The following is a 15,721-nucleotide window of genomic DNA, read 5'->3' on the forward strand; positions in this document are numbered from 1 at the left end:
ACAGGTTCTTGGCACAGAGACCATTCAGTTCCCTTTATATTCTTAGAACAGAACAATGTTGTTTTCTCTAGGTAACCATCAGGGAATGAAAAATGATACTCCAAAAGTGGATTTTTTAAAAATAAGTATTAAAAGAGTCTGATCTGCTACACATCATAAAAATTCTAATTTTTTTTTTCTTTTTGCATTAGTACAACAAGTAGCTGGATTATTTCCTCAGCTCAACTGACCATCAAGGTAGTCCTGTACAGATATTCATAATACTGTCCTGATGAATACTTCCTTGTAGTTTTTGGACTCAAGTAATCGACTTTGTACATTCATTTTCCCTTCTCTTTTGAAATAATCAGTAGCCAATAAAAATAAAATAGAGAAAGTTTAAATTAGTTTTCATAATGCTGCCAGAATCCTTGTATATGGTCAAATATGACAAAAGGTCGCCCAAATCTTCTCTAAGATTTTGAATCAAGCCTGTAGCAAGCATGTATTTTCTTAGATATAGTAATCCTCTTGTGTATTTTTTGTTGTCCCTTGTGACATGCCACTTCAGTTGTAGAGTTTGCAGTACATAAAATGAAGAAACCTGGATTGCGGTGTTATTGGAATAGTGACTGTGCTTGCTACTGTGCCATATTTAGGAACAAAACGATCCTACTGAAAACTTCAAGGCTTAATTGATTAATATGGCTATATATGTTAAATGGCAACACAGAACTCACTTTCTTAATGCCTTCAGGGTATCTGCCATAATTACAATGGAGACTTAAAAGATGTCTTCAGTATTTTGAACTCTGTTGCAACACAAACTGTAAAACCTTTATGCGGATGTGTGCTCCTGTCACAAATGTGCCTTGGGGTCAAGCAAAAGCCTAAGTGTGAAGCAATTGACTGAGCAGGAAGAAATCATGACACAGGTAGATCAAACATTGTTAGGAGTTTTTCTTTAACTCAGTCTTGTAGGGAAAAAATAAAAATACCTTCAGCCATGCTGCAATCAAAAAACTGTCATCTTTATGAATTTAAGTATTCAATATTGGTAAAAGGAGAAAATTATATAATGAGCTTCCTTTAATACCAGGTCTTGAACACTTAGATATTTACACTTGAAACTAGTGCTTGCAGTGAGAGGGAGTTTCTCCCAGCTGCCTATCAGTTCTACAACAAGGAGAACAAGGGAGCTTCCGGCCACTGGTCCTGGTAGAATCAAGGTTTTCCTTTAAAACAGTGCATAGCGCCAAAGTCAGAACTAGGCACAGATGCTGTCTCTGTCAGAAGCAGATCTTGAAGAATCCATGAAGAGAATCCTCTCCTAGTCCCTACGCACTGCTTAATCCAGCAGGAGCTGGGAGCTTCTTATTGCAAGCTTTTATAGAGTGAGCTGAAAAGAAAGATCCTGTGTACAACCCAGATCTGTGAAGCTTTCGACTAGCTTCTGTAGTGTTCTGAATATAACAGAAGTTGTAAGCCATTATGTCTCAGCTGTAAGAATTAAATTTACCTCTGTGTTGGGAAACTGCTTCTGTGTCCTCTGGACTCAATAAGTGATGGATATCCCTGCTCAGCCTAGGAGCTGGTAAGCCTATCACTTGTTCTCCCTTTTTGTAGTACGTGAGCTCCTGTTGAGTTTAGACCCATAATCCAATGTCTTTCACCCAACTCAAGCATTCTTTAAACTGAACTAGTACTGGTATGTATTGGAACCAGGAAATTAGGATTTCTTAATAACCAAAATCAGAAATAAGCCGGAGTATGTGCTTTAGACCCTGATCTGGATCTGAATTTTCCCGGATTTTAGAGATGTATTGATCTTGTAAGCTATCTGAAACCAGCAGCAGTGGCAAGGAAGCTAAAGCTTTCAACTCTGTACTGGGCTTCTCTTTTGGGGGTGCAAAGGAAGGCTATTTTATTTTTTTGGTATGAGACAGTGGCAAAATGGGAAAAATGAGGTAATAGCCAACAGAATAATGAGCTAACAATAGTACAACACTTTTTGTGAAGCAACACTAATACTGAAGACTCATTCTATAAAGGATGCATGGTTGCCCTGAGACCAAAAATTACCTAGTCGTAACACAAGTTTTCTGAATCTTGACAGCAGTGAATGTATTAAAGCAATATTGTGTCATATAATCACTCCATTGGAAGAACACATTGTACTCAGTCATGTGTTTCCTTTATGGTACATCATCTTCTCTTTGTAACTTGGACTCAAGTGTTAGCCATAAACGTAAAAGAATTTCTTTTTGCATGCATTCTTTGGAGATACTTCTCACAAGAGGTAAGTAAAAATCCTTAGAGGACTTAATGTGCATGGAAAAGTGTGGTGAAAATAGAAAAGGCAGTAATTTACATTAATTGCTTGCTGTACTGTTGTAATATTGATTGCATGATTTGCCTCTTACATGCTTGCACTGCTGTAATGATCAGAATTTAGTTCTGCATTTGTTAATATTAGACACAAATTTATCCTGGCAGTTTTATAGACAGACACAGAAGTATTTTGTCTTGTAAAATGTAATCACGCTCTTTAAATATTTCCCATAGCTACAGAACATTTCAGACTGTGTATTGGAGTAGCTTAGTCCTGTCTCATCTACTCAGCTGTGATCTCACCTGATGCAGTTCCTCTTTTCAACCTGATTATTGTACAATTTATGCCGAATGCTCAGTTATTGATTGTTTACTCATTAAGAATACTTCACCTCTTCACGAGATGTTAATTTTTTTCTTATTTGTGTGAATTGAGTTTGTCTTTAACACATAGCAAATTTTTAGCATTTTCTTACCAACCACTAAGAATTTTAAAGTTGAATAGATTTGGTTTGTTTCAGAAGTGAAATAATGTATCAGAAAAAAACTACAGTAAAACCCAAACAGTAAAGGCCAACTCTCTTCAGGCATGAGATCATTTATTTTCATCTCGCAAAATGATTATCAGGTCTCCTTACCTTCTTGATCAGCTACAGAATAGGTGTTTGTTATATGAAACATTGTTGGCTGTAAAACTTACTTTTCCTTTAATTCTCGCAGACTTCTAGAAGCAAGCGCACAGATGACAAGAACTGGGATGTTAGGGGGGTTAAATTCCATGTAGAAGCATAAATCAGAATGTATCATGCCGACAGTTACCAACTGCTTATGTAACAAAATACTGTGAAATAGGAGGAAGGAGTCTGCAAAGGGAAGCAATGAAAATGCAAAAGGAAGTCCTAAAATAACAGTAGTATCTAGCTTTCTGCACCCACTTCTTATTGCACTAAGCCAGCATCTACCTTGACTCCTTTTCATCACACGGGTTTCATAGTGTATTAAACTAGTTGGTTTTTTTCTTCTATGTGTGACTTGACTCTTCGCTATATTGAACACTTGATCTACAAAGTAAGAACAATATATAGCTAACTGTGAAAACTTTAAAGAACAGAAAAAATTTAATGTACATGGAGAGTAGATTTTAGAAGGAAAAAGAAGTCACCCTCTTTTGAAAACTACTTCTCTTTTCTACAAAAGAAGACATGTTGCTTAGTGGTTTTTTAATAGTCATTAAGCTGCCTACCTTTTCTGAAAAAAAGAAAAAATCATTAATTACGCACTTGTAAAACTTTAGGTACAACCCTCTATGTCTCTTAACATCACCAGTGAATTCATTGTTTCAGTTTGCTTCATCTCCTGAGATGTTTAGGTTTGTCAGTTCTGCCTAGAGTCTTTATGCAGGGAACAGGTATTCCCATAACCCTGCTCTAAAGGATGAAGAATTTTCCTGTCTGCTGCATAAATGATACAAGATGAGAATTTCTTGTGATAGTTAATCGAAAGCAAGGGGAGGAAAAATACAAACTCCCTTTGATATATGCAGCACTCACCAGTATTTTTCCTGCTGAAGGTTATTTGCAAGAAAGGAAAATCTTATAAACTGATTGATGAAAGAGGCATTTTAAAAAGGAAACTATCAGTATTTTTACCTTTGTACCTTCAACTGTCTGCATTACAGGCTTAGCATGCTTGGCCATGCTGTTATGACTACTAAGTACATAAATCCTAAGACTTTTTTAGTTTTTTTCTTACATTCAAAGCCGTAAGGCTACTATGCTTCTTACAGCACTACTTAGATTTTCCAAATTGCCTGTCCACTTTTCTCAAAATTCATACCAATTGTCTGACTAATTTAATATTTTATATTGGCTAGTCCATAGTGACAACATAAATTATATCTTCTCTTTATGAGGTAAGCCTTTCAATTTTGCTCTTTCTGTTTTATATTAAACTGTCCCATTACCAAGTCCTAAGCAATAACATCTTTGCTATTCTCTAGTTGTTGTTTCCATTTTTCCTCACACAATGATTTTGGGGTAAATTTTCTGAAATTAGTGTCACCTTTCACAGAACTGTATGTGTACCATGTAATTTTTAACTCAAACACATGTCTTAAACATTTAGCAGGAAGAAATAAGCTTTGTCGGTCTTCCCCCAGCTTGTGATGATGAATGCACAGGACTCCTTCTCAATGACCTGGATCAGCTAAACCAGATGATACTGAGTGTTAACCTTAGTGGTCCACTGCCTGCTCCATATAAAATGTTACACGGTTTTGAGAATATGACACAGGAACTAAAGGTATGTTCACAGTATTCACATACATAAGTAACATGGCTTCAATACAACTGTGCTTGAATCAGTTCAAACATACAGTCATGAGCAGGTTCAGGAAAGAATGAAAATTCAAGATTTAATTACTTCAGACTTGCTTTTGTTGATAAATAAATATTACTTACTTTAATAAATAAATATTGCAGCAGTAATTTCTGTACATATTTTCAAGGAATTATTTTGCAGGCACAGAAGAGATGTTACATACAAATAAAATTATGTTCATGCTGGTGGTACATAAAGTGATTATGTATTTTATATACTGTATGTTCCCTACCACACTTGCAAGGTCTCTGCTAAACTACATGAAGTTGTCAAGTTTCCTTAGAAAAGTCTGTTGAATGAATGTGACGCAAAAGTCAATGACAACAGGGATTGCATACTGTAATGAAAATGAAAAGGAAGTGTTTAATGGTTCCTCTTTACAATATTTGGAAGCACCAAAATCCATTAAATATGTATTTTTCATTCTCCTATCTCTTTCCCAACAGCACTTACTTTCACCTCAGCGAGCACCAGAGAGGTTTCTTCAGCTAGCACGAGAAAATCTGGATACCCTGGTGACAGAAATGGATGAACTGCTGACAAGAGTAAGTCTGTGATCACACTGGGGCCTATGAGTTTGGTTAAGGCTGCATAATAACAGAAATCTTCTGAATGTGAATGAATAGATGAATTATAAGATGCTTCTCAGTCTCAGTGTTTGCAATGGCAGCAAGTCCTCTAACAACCTCTTTTTGTGGGCCCAGACACTGAGACATTTGTACTTCATAATAATGTAAGTAAACTTTATCATGCCCACACAGCACATCCAAGAATGAGCTTATCTTGAAAAGCTGATACTGAAGAGATGCATGAGTTTAATTAAATATATGTATTCTATATTTCATTTATGATGATAGTTGGATTCTTCTGGATTTCAATAGTTGTGCTATTTACTCTTTTTATTAAAAAATTTTTATTTCAAACAGACCTTATTTTGGTCGGTAAAAGACAGTATCTTAGAAAATAATATAAATTGTGCCACCTAGTGGAGAAAAAATAGGGAAATGAACCAGCCGCGATGCAACTACAGCTGTCCAAAGTACCTTGGTGTGAAGGACTACCAAAAGTCATCTTTGAGAGCTGAAAGAGCCAAATAAGAAAGATGTGGAGTACTATACTGCTGAATATACAATTGCATAAACTCTGTATAGTTTTAGCATCGTGTCTTTAAATTGTACATGGCTTATAGATGTAAAATTCCCAGAGAAACTCTTTCCTTTGTGTGGATTTTATTCAGTGTTGACATGAGTATTGGGTAAGGAAGCATCTGTAGTGTGTTTGCATATACAGGCCTGTATGTGTGTGTCTGTACACCCCCCCACACATGCATGCACAAGTATCTATCTATACATATTCTCATCGTGAGAAAGCTTGCTTTACCACTTCTGTTTGATCTTTTATTTTTCTGCCAGAAATCACTTGGTAGTTTTTAGTCTAGCTGGATTTTTAACTCATGTCAGCCCTACAAACAGGGAAGATTATATTTCTTCTATTAAGATTTCCCAGTCTTAGGCTAAGGAGATGGTTTTCCACTTGTAAAGTTGCTCTTTAGTATCCTTTTCCAATTTCCCCCATAGAGAAGACCTAAAATAATGTTGCAAATTCTGACCTTCTGCAGACCACTCTTGGAAGGCAAAATATATTGGATGTGTGATCTTAGGGGAGTTATTATGGTGGCCACATTATCTCAAATTCTTCATCCTTGCAATGACTGAGAAGTCTTATGATTTCCAGTTATCTTTACAGAGAGTTGTTAATTGGATTGGAGTGGTTTGGGTTTTTTAAATTCGGGGACTGGCAACTCCTACCTTTCTCTTTCTGTGTTTCTAAATAGGAATAATGTTTGAAAAAGAAATGTGAGTCCTGATGTAGTCTGTTTAACTCTCATTTCCAAGTGAACATGCAGCTTATAATTACATAATGGCTAGCACTTGGACTACATAGTGCAACCACAGATGCCAAAGTTTTTCCCCATATCTGATTTGCAGGCTCACTAAATTTTCAAAGTGAAACTTGTAGTGATGAAGAGAAAGCTTTACAAAAATTGAGGAGGAGAGTGTTTCCATGGGAAAAAAGTCAAATGCTTTTAAGATAAAATACAGAAGACAAAAAGATTTAGTCACTACAAAATCTTTGGGGATTTTGCTCCCCTGTGGTAGCTTTTCAGTCGATGATTTCTTCCTTTTTTTGCATTATTCTTTGCTTCATTTACTTTGCCAAATGGAAGATCTTCACATTTTTTTTGCACTGATTACATTCATGTTTGATGCACATTCTCACACTCAGCACCAGAGGCAGACCTGTTCTTCAGTTCATTGCATTTCATCAAAACCTCCACTTTCCCTTCTAATGAGGTACCTTTAGAGCCTTCAAGAAGGGCAGGGATCAGAATCACTTATCTTGATTGAAATGCTTTTCTTGTCTCTGTAAACTTCTACATTTCTCCCATATCGCTGAATTTCTCAAACTTGAAAATTTAAGGAACTAGTAGTACAGGCAACTTAGTTTGCAATAGCTGGAAGCGTTTGGAGGGAGAGCCAAGAACTTCCATCTGTACAGTGAGGTCTGTGTTTACTCCTCCTTAGGTGGTCTGCAGCTCACTAGCTGGAGAAATTCCTCTAAGGAACCTCTCCAGATGCCATCCAGAGGCATACAAAAATGTGTGTATAGTTGCTTATACTTGCTAATAGTTTAAGTTGCTAAGTGGTTTCTCCAGACTGGGACAAGGCCTTCCACAGAACCTCCATCATGAAGTGTAAGCTATGGACATCACCAAAGCACATTCACTGATCTCAGATACTTTCTTTCCTGGATTTCCATGCTAGTGATCTCCTTTATGCCAAAAAGTATTATTTTTGTCCAGAGTTCTTGAACATTCATTCCAAACCCATGCTCTGGGTCCAGTCTGCCTGACCCTTATTCCTGCTCCCTCAGGAGCCTGTTTAAACAGTTAGAAGATGCTGAAAACTGACTCTATAGAAATGATGAACTGTAGTGAATTAAATATAAAGAAAATTAATAGGGCCTTATTAACAAATGAAAATATTTAATTACCCATGGAATGGCTAGGTACAGTGTGCAGGATGTTGACCATTTAATTTGGTTTATGGAGTTAAAACTAGACCAGATAATGAAGGAAAAGGTTGTTTTTCAACAAAAAAAAATTATGTCAAAATGCAGAAAGCCTTCAGTGGGCCTGAATAGGATTTAAGTACTAAAGAGAACTGTCACTGAAAGGACATGAAAATTGTTCAATGACAGATTAATTTGCACAAAAATGTAGTATGTGCTATTCAGTCATAAATAGAGATGTTAAAGTAGTCAGTTTGAATTAACATTAAAGTGGAAACAGTAATCAAAACTAAGAAAGGTATATGTAACTTATAAAACACCATTTGCAGCAAAGGACTTAGAAATGGTATAAAATATAATAAAACTGGATGTGAATATTCCAAGCAAATAAAACCCAAAGAATAAAAGGCTGCTTGCAGAGGATCTGACAATAAATAATAAGGTATTTTCAGTTACCTGAAGAATGAAATTTCATCAGAAATGCCAAGCAGTGTTAGAGCAGTGGTCCATCAAGACCATTTTGAATTTTTGCCTTTTTACTATCTCAATTGCCTCTTACAGCTCACTGGAAGAGTATTTTAGTCCTGTATCCAAGCAGATAAAAGGGGTTTGTAAATCTTAGAGGAAGTAATCAATAGTATGATTAAACCTGTATAAATGTGAAAATACGTGTTCTTGTACTGATAGAGGGATGAAATAGAACAAAATTCCCCCGGCCTGCATGGGTTCTTAATTCTTCCTGTATTATTATATTTACCTGAACCATTTTCATATAAATTGCTTTCAGTGTAACTACTCTGAAGGAGCCCAAAACTGTAAGCAGTATGATAACGCCAGGGCTTTCCCTTCAAAAACCCAGATATCCTGATGTATCTTCAGGGCTTCCATCTAGAAGCTAATCAGGCAAAAACAAATGTTTTTAAGTGCTCCTGTTTCTCTTCCATTATGGTAGTGGGGGTGGGTTTGTAACTGAGAAACTGTTTGTGCAGTTCTAGTCAGGGAAAACCTAAGCTTATTTTGAAATACTGACCTTCTAGCTGTTTCAGAGACAGAAGAGATCATAATGCCCTACTTCAAGATGTTTTTTGGGAATAGAACCCCCAAAGCAAAAAGCTAGCATTTTGGGGGTTGGGGGGAGGGGTGAGGTGGGAGGAGTGGTGTTTTTTTGCTTTACAGTACAGTTACACACTTTGTTTCTTGAAATAGTCTGCTTCTTTGTAATAAAAGTGGGCCCATTTTGTGAATAGAGACCTTGAGAGCTAAGCAGAATGTTTTAAGATGATTCCTTTCCTTGGCATGTTTTTTCAGGTCTGCAACAGATGTCTGTTTTCCTGCTGCTGCTGTGATTCAATATGGTTATAAAGCATTTGGTTACACAAAGTTAACATTTTACTGAGCACCCCAATAAACAAGCAACTTCAAACATTAGAGCTGAAAAAAATTCTACTATTTTTTTCTCTCACTTTTTTGTTTTAATTAATATATTGATTTAAAGTTCACTTTGCTTGTTGGCATGAACTGTCTCTTCAAGAACACCTCCAGGGAAGAAGAAAAGAGCTCATGATACCTGCTGCACTTTGTCAATTGAAAAGTACACAGGCATGCAACTGTGGAAAGTATTCCCTGAAGAATCTATTAAAAGGTTCCACACAACATTTCTTTAAGCAACGTCAGTGGATAATTTCATCCTGTCTCCCTTCGTGCACTTTGCACACAAGTAGGGTTTCTAAGAACTTAAAATAAAAGCCTTTCAATTTCCATTTAGAGGAGAAGGTAATAAAACTTGTGTTCTTGAACAGACCATGTCATTTCCTATGCATCTGATCAATAATTCATTGATTGCCTCTGGCCTGAGAAAAGTTTTGTATATAGATTCAGCCAGTAGGAATATCACATAGTGCAGCCTTGTCCTGTTCATTAATTGTATTTTTCCTGAATTTGGATTATCAGGCCACTAAGGTGACAGCAGATGGTGAGCAGACCAGGCAGGACGCTGAAAGGACTAATGACAGAGCGAAATCTCTTGGGCAGTTCGTCAAAGGAATTCTCCAAGCTGCTGAAGGTATTGGAAAAAGTAAAATATGCCAGTTGTTTCTCAAGAAAATTGGACAATGGTAGGGAAGAGTATCAGAGACAATGAGGAAGATTTTATTTACGGAGAAATGTCATGTGCTTTAAATGTGAAGAAAATGCAGTAAATTATCTTCAGATTGTTTTTCAAATCTATATATGCAGCTTATACAGTTAGGGTATTGGTAATTATGAACAGACTAGTAGAATACTGAGTATGTTTCTTCAGGACTTTTGCAGTTACTTGAAGAGCTATTATGATGAAGTTACTAACAGGGCTTAGCTTTTGTTTATTTTCAAAGCAGTTAAAAATACATATTGGTAAAGAAGCTTGATGTAATTTTAGCACTAGGTACATTAACACTTCATCTTAATTCCCCAACATTACCTCAAAAATGCATTACTACTTGCTGTTAATGAACATCTGCTGCTTGGAATTTGCAAGTGACTCTTAACCCTACCTAAGCAGTGGCATGGAGCCAAGCCAAGCTTCTCTCTCCCACAGACTGATCCACTGCACTTACACTGTAGTGAATTCATGTATTGTAGATGGCTTTGAGAAGCAAGACCTATATATTGCATGAAGCTATTAATAAGGCAGTGGCTGAAAAGCATGAAAATAATTGGCAACTACAGACCATTTTTTTCCTTGAAAAATACTTAACCAGTTCTTTCCTCTTCAAAATTTTCATTGCAGTACTGATTTCAGTAGCTATGCTTTTGAGGCCCCATTTCTTTGAAAGGGAAATCTTCCACTTTTGTCCAAGTGCTGTAAAATATATTTTATATTGCCTTCCATGTAGCACATCCCCATACATACCCTCAGCTGAACTGAACAGTTACTCAGGATATCTTTAGGACTTGTAACTTTGACATGAAAAAATGTTGGAAAAGCAACAAGAAAATGTGAGCAAGTTTTCAAGAATTCTTTTAAACAAAAGACCAGGCTCCTGATTTTTCAAGATAAACTTGGGATGACAAGAGCAAAACCAATTCTTTTATTCTACAAAGTTTATGCCCAGTGTTCATAACCCAAACAAAATTTCCTCAAGCAGTTTCAGGAGTAGGAAATACAGAGTTAGAAAACATTGAGGGGCTGAAATAAATTTATGCTGTACCTTAGAAGTAGACAAAAACTTTAAAATCAATGTGTTTGCCTAGTGGCCAATTCTAGGAATACATTAAATACAAGAGCACAGGACTGATAGATACCTTCTGAGTTAAGCCATCCACTCCCATCACAAGTTTTCTAACTCTCACCTTCAAAGCAATTTCTACTCTGAAGAAGAGGTAGTTTCAGTACTCCTCATAACTAGAATCCTTCACATTTCTAGCAAAAAAATGTTCATGTTTACCATTGTGTGTTGTTTTGTAAATCTTGTTCTTTACTTCAAATAGATTTGTTTTTTCCTCTCCCTAGTACTTCTTGTCCCACCCCTATGTATATTTTGTAGAGAGGAATCACATTTCTCTTTGGCCTCTTTTTTCCTAGACTGAAACACACGGAAGAATATTATCCCAACTCTCCTACTCACCTTCATGTAATTTCCCTTCTTCTCTTCAAAATTATGTCCACGTTTCCTGACCACATGTAAAACAAACTCCTTCTTAAAAGTAAGAATTTGTAGTGATTTCTTCTAATGGCCATAATGACCATTCATCCAATTTGACTGAACTGATTGCTGGCTCTCTGAACTTCTGACTACCTGTAACTAGTTCTCCCTCTTAACTATGGAACTTCCCTGCTATGCACTTCGTTGCTTTTGTCTTTGTCAGTGCATCCAGATCTTTTCCTGTCACTGGACTTTGATAGTTTGCAGTATACCAAGATGCAAAGGAAAAGATTGTTAGGAGAAGAATGGGTAGGAAGGGTAAACTTAGATAATATGTCCATTTTCTCTTTTAAAGTAAATATTCAGGGGGTTAAATCCCTCTTTATTTATTCTATAATTAAAAAACATTCTGCGCACGCTGTGCCTCACCTAAAAAATCCACTGCGAACGCTGGAAGGGCACACCCACGTGGGGAGAGCCCTTCCCAAATCTTCGTTCGCGAAGCCTGGCCAAACAACAACAAAAAAATATTACACACCTATTCCTGACCTGAGGTAACTTAGTAATGATATATAATTTAGTACATAGAAGCAAACCACAATCCATTTGAGCAAAGTATAGTCTCTTCCCAGACCTCACTACCCCACACATAACCATTCCTGATTAAAGACACAAATCTCAGTTCTCACCAGCTAATCAAAACATCATTAGATAATAATTTTCTTCATAATTTTCTCTAAACCTATGCAATGTGTAGATGAAGCAGTCATTTATTTGAAGTTTGAAAGACTGATTTTAATTTCTTCAATTAAAGATTTAGTTTAAAATATTCAGAGTTACCCGTGGGACCATGAACTGTGCCATTTTGGAGAAATCAGTTTCTTAGGAGCTCTGTATCTATGAAAAGGCAGCAGTACTTTTTCAAATTGGAAATGGAATTGATTGTCATAAATGACCTAGTTGCTTCTGAAAGTGTATATTCTGATATGTTGTGGTGTGCTATGGCAGAAAGATTTTAGACAGTTCTTGAATTTGATGCCATATATACAGCTTTATCAGTTGGGAATAATTCAGTGGTTCCAAACACATAGTATGTTTACAGTATACTTCATATATTCCAACCTTCATTCTCTTCTATTTCTGGTTATCTGCTTCTGAACACGAGTGGGTTTAAACATCTGTAGGTGTCTTTCCTTCCTCTCTCCTTTATTGGGGCATGTTGGGGGTCACCCTTTATTGGGGTAATGTAGATTAGTTTGGCGGCAGTCAGAGGATGCAGAGACAACTCGGGCTGCAGTGTGATCAGAAGGCTCACCGTAGAAAAAGGACTTTATTTTTAGTAACAGCTTCACTTTTATCTACTCCTGGATATAACATGCCAGTACACTATTGGTCAGTAGTTCACCTAACATACATGGAAAGATTCTACTGGTTACAAGGCATCCACATTCTACAGGTGGTTCTCTGGTCCTTAAGGATGCTTTCATCAGTCACCTCAGACCTTAAGAGATACACACACACACTGCCACCCCCACACTCCTTCATTTGCCAAAATTTCACAATTGTTTATTCTTCCTACCACTGTTAAGTTTGAATGCTAAAAGTGACGTAATTGTAAGGTCTCCAAAAGTAATTTATATCTAATTTTCATTGCTAGTACTGCCTGCTCCTTAAATCTATGAGCAATACAGTAGATTATCTTCTGCTGTTTTGAAGGTTCAGTGCAAATTCTTTCTTTAAGGAGGAGAAGGGAAGCAATGTATTTCTTATACTGGATATAAAGATTTCTTCACTTTAATTATTGTGTTTAAAAGTGAATTACGATAATAGGTTTGTTGAAACATGTATCTCTTTTTCATGTGATACTGATCACTGGATTATCCATCCTTTATAGTTCACAGCAGGAATAAGCAGTGCAAGTTGCGTTCCAGTTGCTGACAGAGTTGACGGGCAGATGCTTAAAGCTTCTCTGTTGTTTATTACTAACCTCCTATATAAATGTTTTTTGGTCCCCTGCAGCTGCAAATGAGGATGCTATAAAACTGAATGAGACACTCAGAACTCAAGACAAGATCTTGGAGAAAAGTCTTCCAGAACTGCAGAGAGAGGCTGAAAGAATGATCATAGAGATGAGAAACAGAGAGCTCAATATGCAAGAAAGAATAGCTCAAGATGAATTAGAGTAAGTAGAGAGACCTCGGCTTCAACCTCCTAGTGATAATATTTGACTCTTGTAAATGTGATTCTCATCTTTTCCAATGAAGTTTTCTAGCTGAGGCTTACAGAAATGTGAAGGAAAGCAAAGTCTAATACATCATATCTGTTAATGTAGCATTTATATTTTTGGAAATGCTTACATATGTGAAAATCAATCCCTGGGAAATTGCTTCTCTGCTCCACAGGTACGAGCAACATTTCTAATTGAATTCTAAGCAATTTTTTCAGTTTGGTTTTAGCTTCTGCTTCAGACCTAATGAATGGCTTTTATACTAAAAAGCTTATCTAGAAGCTTGTTGTTTTGTTTTGGTTTTTCTGGAAAACTAGTTGGTATAACAAAAATATTATCTGTCTTCAAAGTTTGTCCAATAGAGAAGACATTCAAAAGGATGTATTTTGCCATGTATAGAATGGTATGGATCAGAATATTCCATTTCTATGGCATAGTTCAGAAGCCCCGGGTTTGGTTATTTAGTTACCTGTAAAAATAATAATTATTATATATAATTATATTGGCAGCTGTTCATATAACATTTTGCAAAATGCTAAAAACTTACCTGATCCAGAAAAATACTTTGTTTGAAGTTAAAGTTTCTGCTAGTCTGTTTCTCCTCTGTGAGTCAGATCAGGCATATTTCTGGAGCTAGAATAGAAACTAGAGCTTCTATTTCTAGGCTTTGCTTAGCACTTCACCACAGCAAACAACTAACAGGGAATCCAGCTGAGCAGCTACATGGTCCATTGAAGTTGTGACGGCTCAGAAAACTATCTGTGGATGGAGTTATTCAGGTCTGAAAATGTCAGTTACCAGGTGTGTGCATACTGTAAGGAGGCGTAAATAGAATACAGGATTAGCTAAGAATTCCAAGCAGTATAGAAACAGATTTGCACTGGCTATCCTAGACTTTATAATCTGGATCATTTTCTCAAAATTCTGCCAGTACAGTATTTCTTCCCATAATGCTGATGGCTCTGCTTTCTGTTCTCTTGAGAAATAGTATATTGCGAACGTATTTTTCAGCAGTGTGTTATTGCTTTTTCATCTGATGCCACTGAGGCTTATCTAAGTCTTCTCTGCTCACACACAGAAATACACCAGGAAAAAGCAGAGATGAGAACAACTGTCTCGGTTTGAGGCGAAAAAACCAAAATGTTTTACCCACAAGCAGGGGAGGGGCCTCCTCCACAATAATCACACCACTCTTTATCAAATTTAAGAAAAGGAATTTTAATACAAGAAGGATAACTGCTATATATATATATATATGTAAACAGACTAGTACAACCCACTTCCCCAACACCACAAGAGAGGAAAAAAAAACAAACCAAAAGAAACAAAACAACAACAAAACCCAGCAGGTTTTTTTCTCCGGGAGAAAAGGTTATACTTAAGTGTCCTTGTCACAGCCCGGCTGGCTGCAGAGTGAGTTTCAGTCCCTCTCCAGCGAAACAGACGAGCAGTGGGCTTTCAGATGGACTCAGTCTCTTCCCCCTGTGTTCCCCGTCCAAGAAGCAGAAAGGTACGAGCAACCAGCAGCAAATCCAAGGCAGGTAGCAACAGCAGCGCGGCACGAAAGGTAGTCCGAGGTGGGCAGCGGCAAGACAGCCAGGAAAAAAACCCCAGCAGTAACCAGCAGAGCAGCCTGCCTCCTTCGAGCCCCCACTCCCCCGTTCCGCCGAGCCAAGACTCCCGAGAAATCCAAAAAAAAAAGAAACCGAAAGAGACAAACCTGCCCCCACCCCAGCCATCAACAGTTAACTACTTCTTTTGTTAACCGCTGGCCTGGGCAGTTAAGTGGCAGGGGAGAGAATTTACATAATAATCCCAAACTACAACAACAACTCAGGCAGATCTTTGAAAGTGCTGCCTGCAATTTTAGGACAGGCTGGAGAAAGGGTCTTTCAGACATGGGGTTCTTCATCCTCAAATGCTGCAGCCAACATGGACTGTCAGACTACCATAAAATAATTTCCTATTCTAGCCCAATAAATAGAGTAGAAAATGCAGCAGGGCTTTTTTGAGAGAAGAACCTTCTCTCCCTCTTCCATTGTTTTTTTAAATGTACAAAGCAAGTGTTTAAATTTCTTTTAAAAAAAACCACATTTTATACTAAGAGGTA

General features: G+C 37.0%; 1 protein-coding gene across 1 annotated transcript in view; it reads left to right on the forward strand.

The window, feature by feature from the left end:
- LAMA2 (laminin subunit alpha 2) overlaps positions 1 to 15,721 on the forward strand; it is a 369,190-nt gene that overhangs the window by 272,513 nt on the left and 80,956 nt on the right. The window contains exons 33-36 of the mRNA XM_071549053.1: positions 4,469 to 4,611; positions 5,136 to 5,234; positions 9,712 to 9,823; positions 13,404 to 13,566. Of these exons, the coding sequence (XP_071405154.1) occupies positions 4,469 to 4,611; positions 5,136 to 5,234; positions 9,712 to 9,823; positions 13,404 to 13,566 (517 nt within the window). The remainder of the gene's footprint in view (positions 1 to 4,468; positions 4,612 to 5,135; positions 5,235 to 9,711; positions 9,824 to 13,403; positions 13,567 to 15,721) is intronic.

This window comes from Pithys albifrons, chromosome 2, assembly GCF_047495875.1.
Source record: "Pithys albifrons albifrons isolate INPA30051 chromosome 2, PitAlb_v1, whole genome shotgun sequence".
NCBI classification, from domain to species: domain Eukaryota; kingdom Metazoa; phylum Chordata; class Aves; order Passeriformes; family Thamnophilidae; genus Pithys; species Pithys albifrons.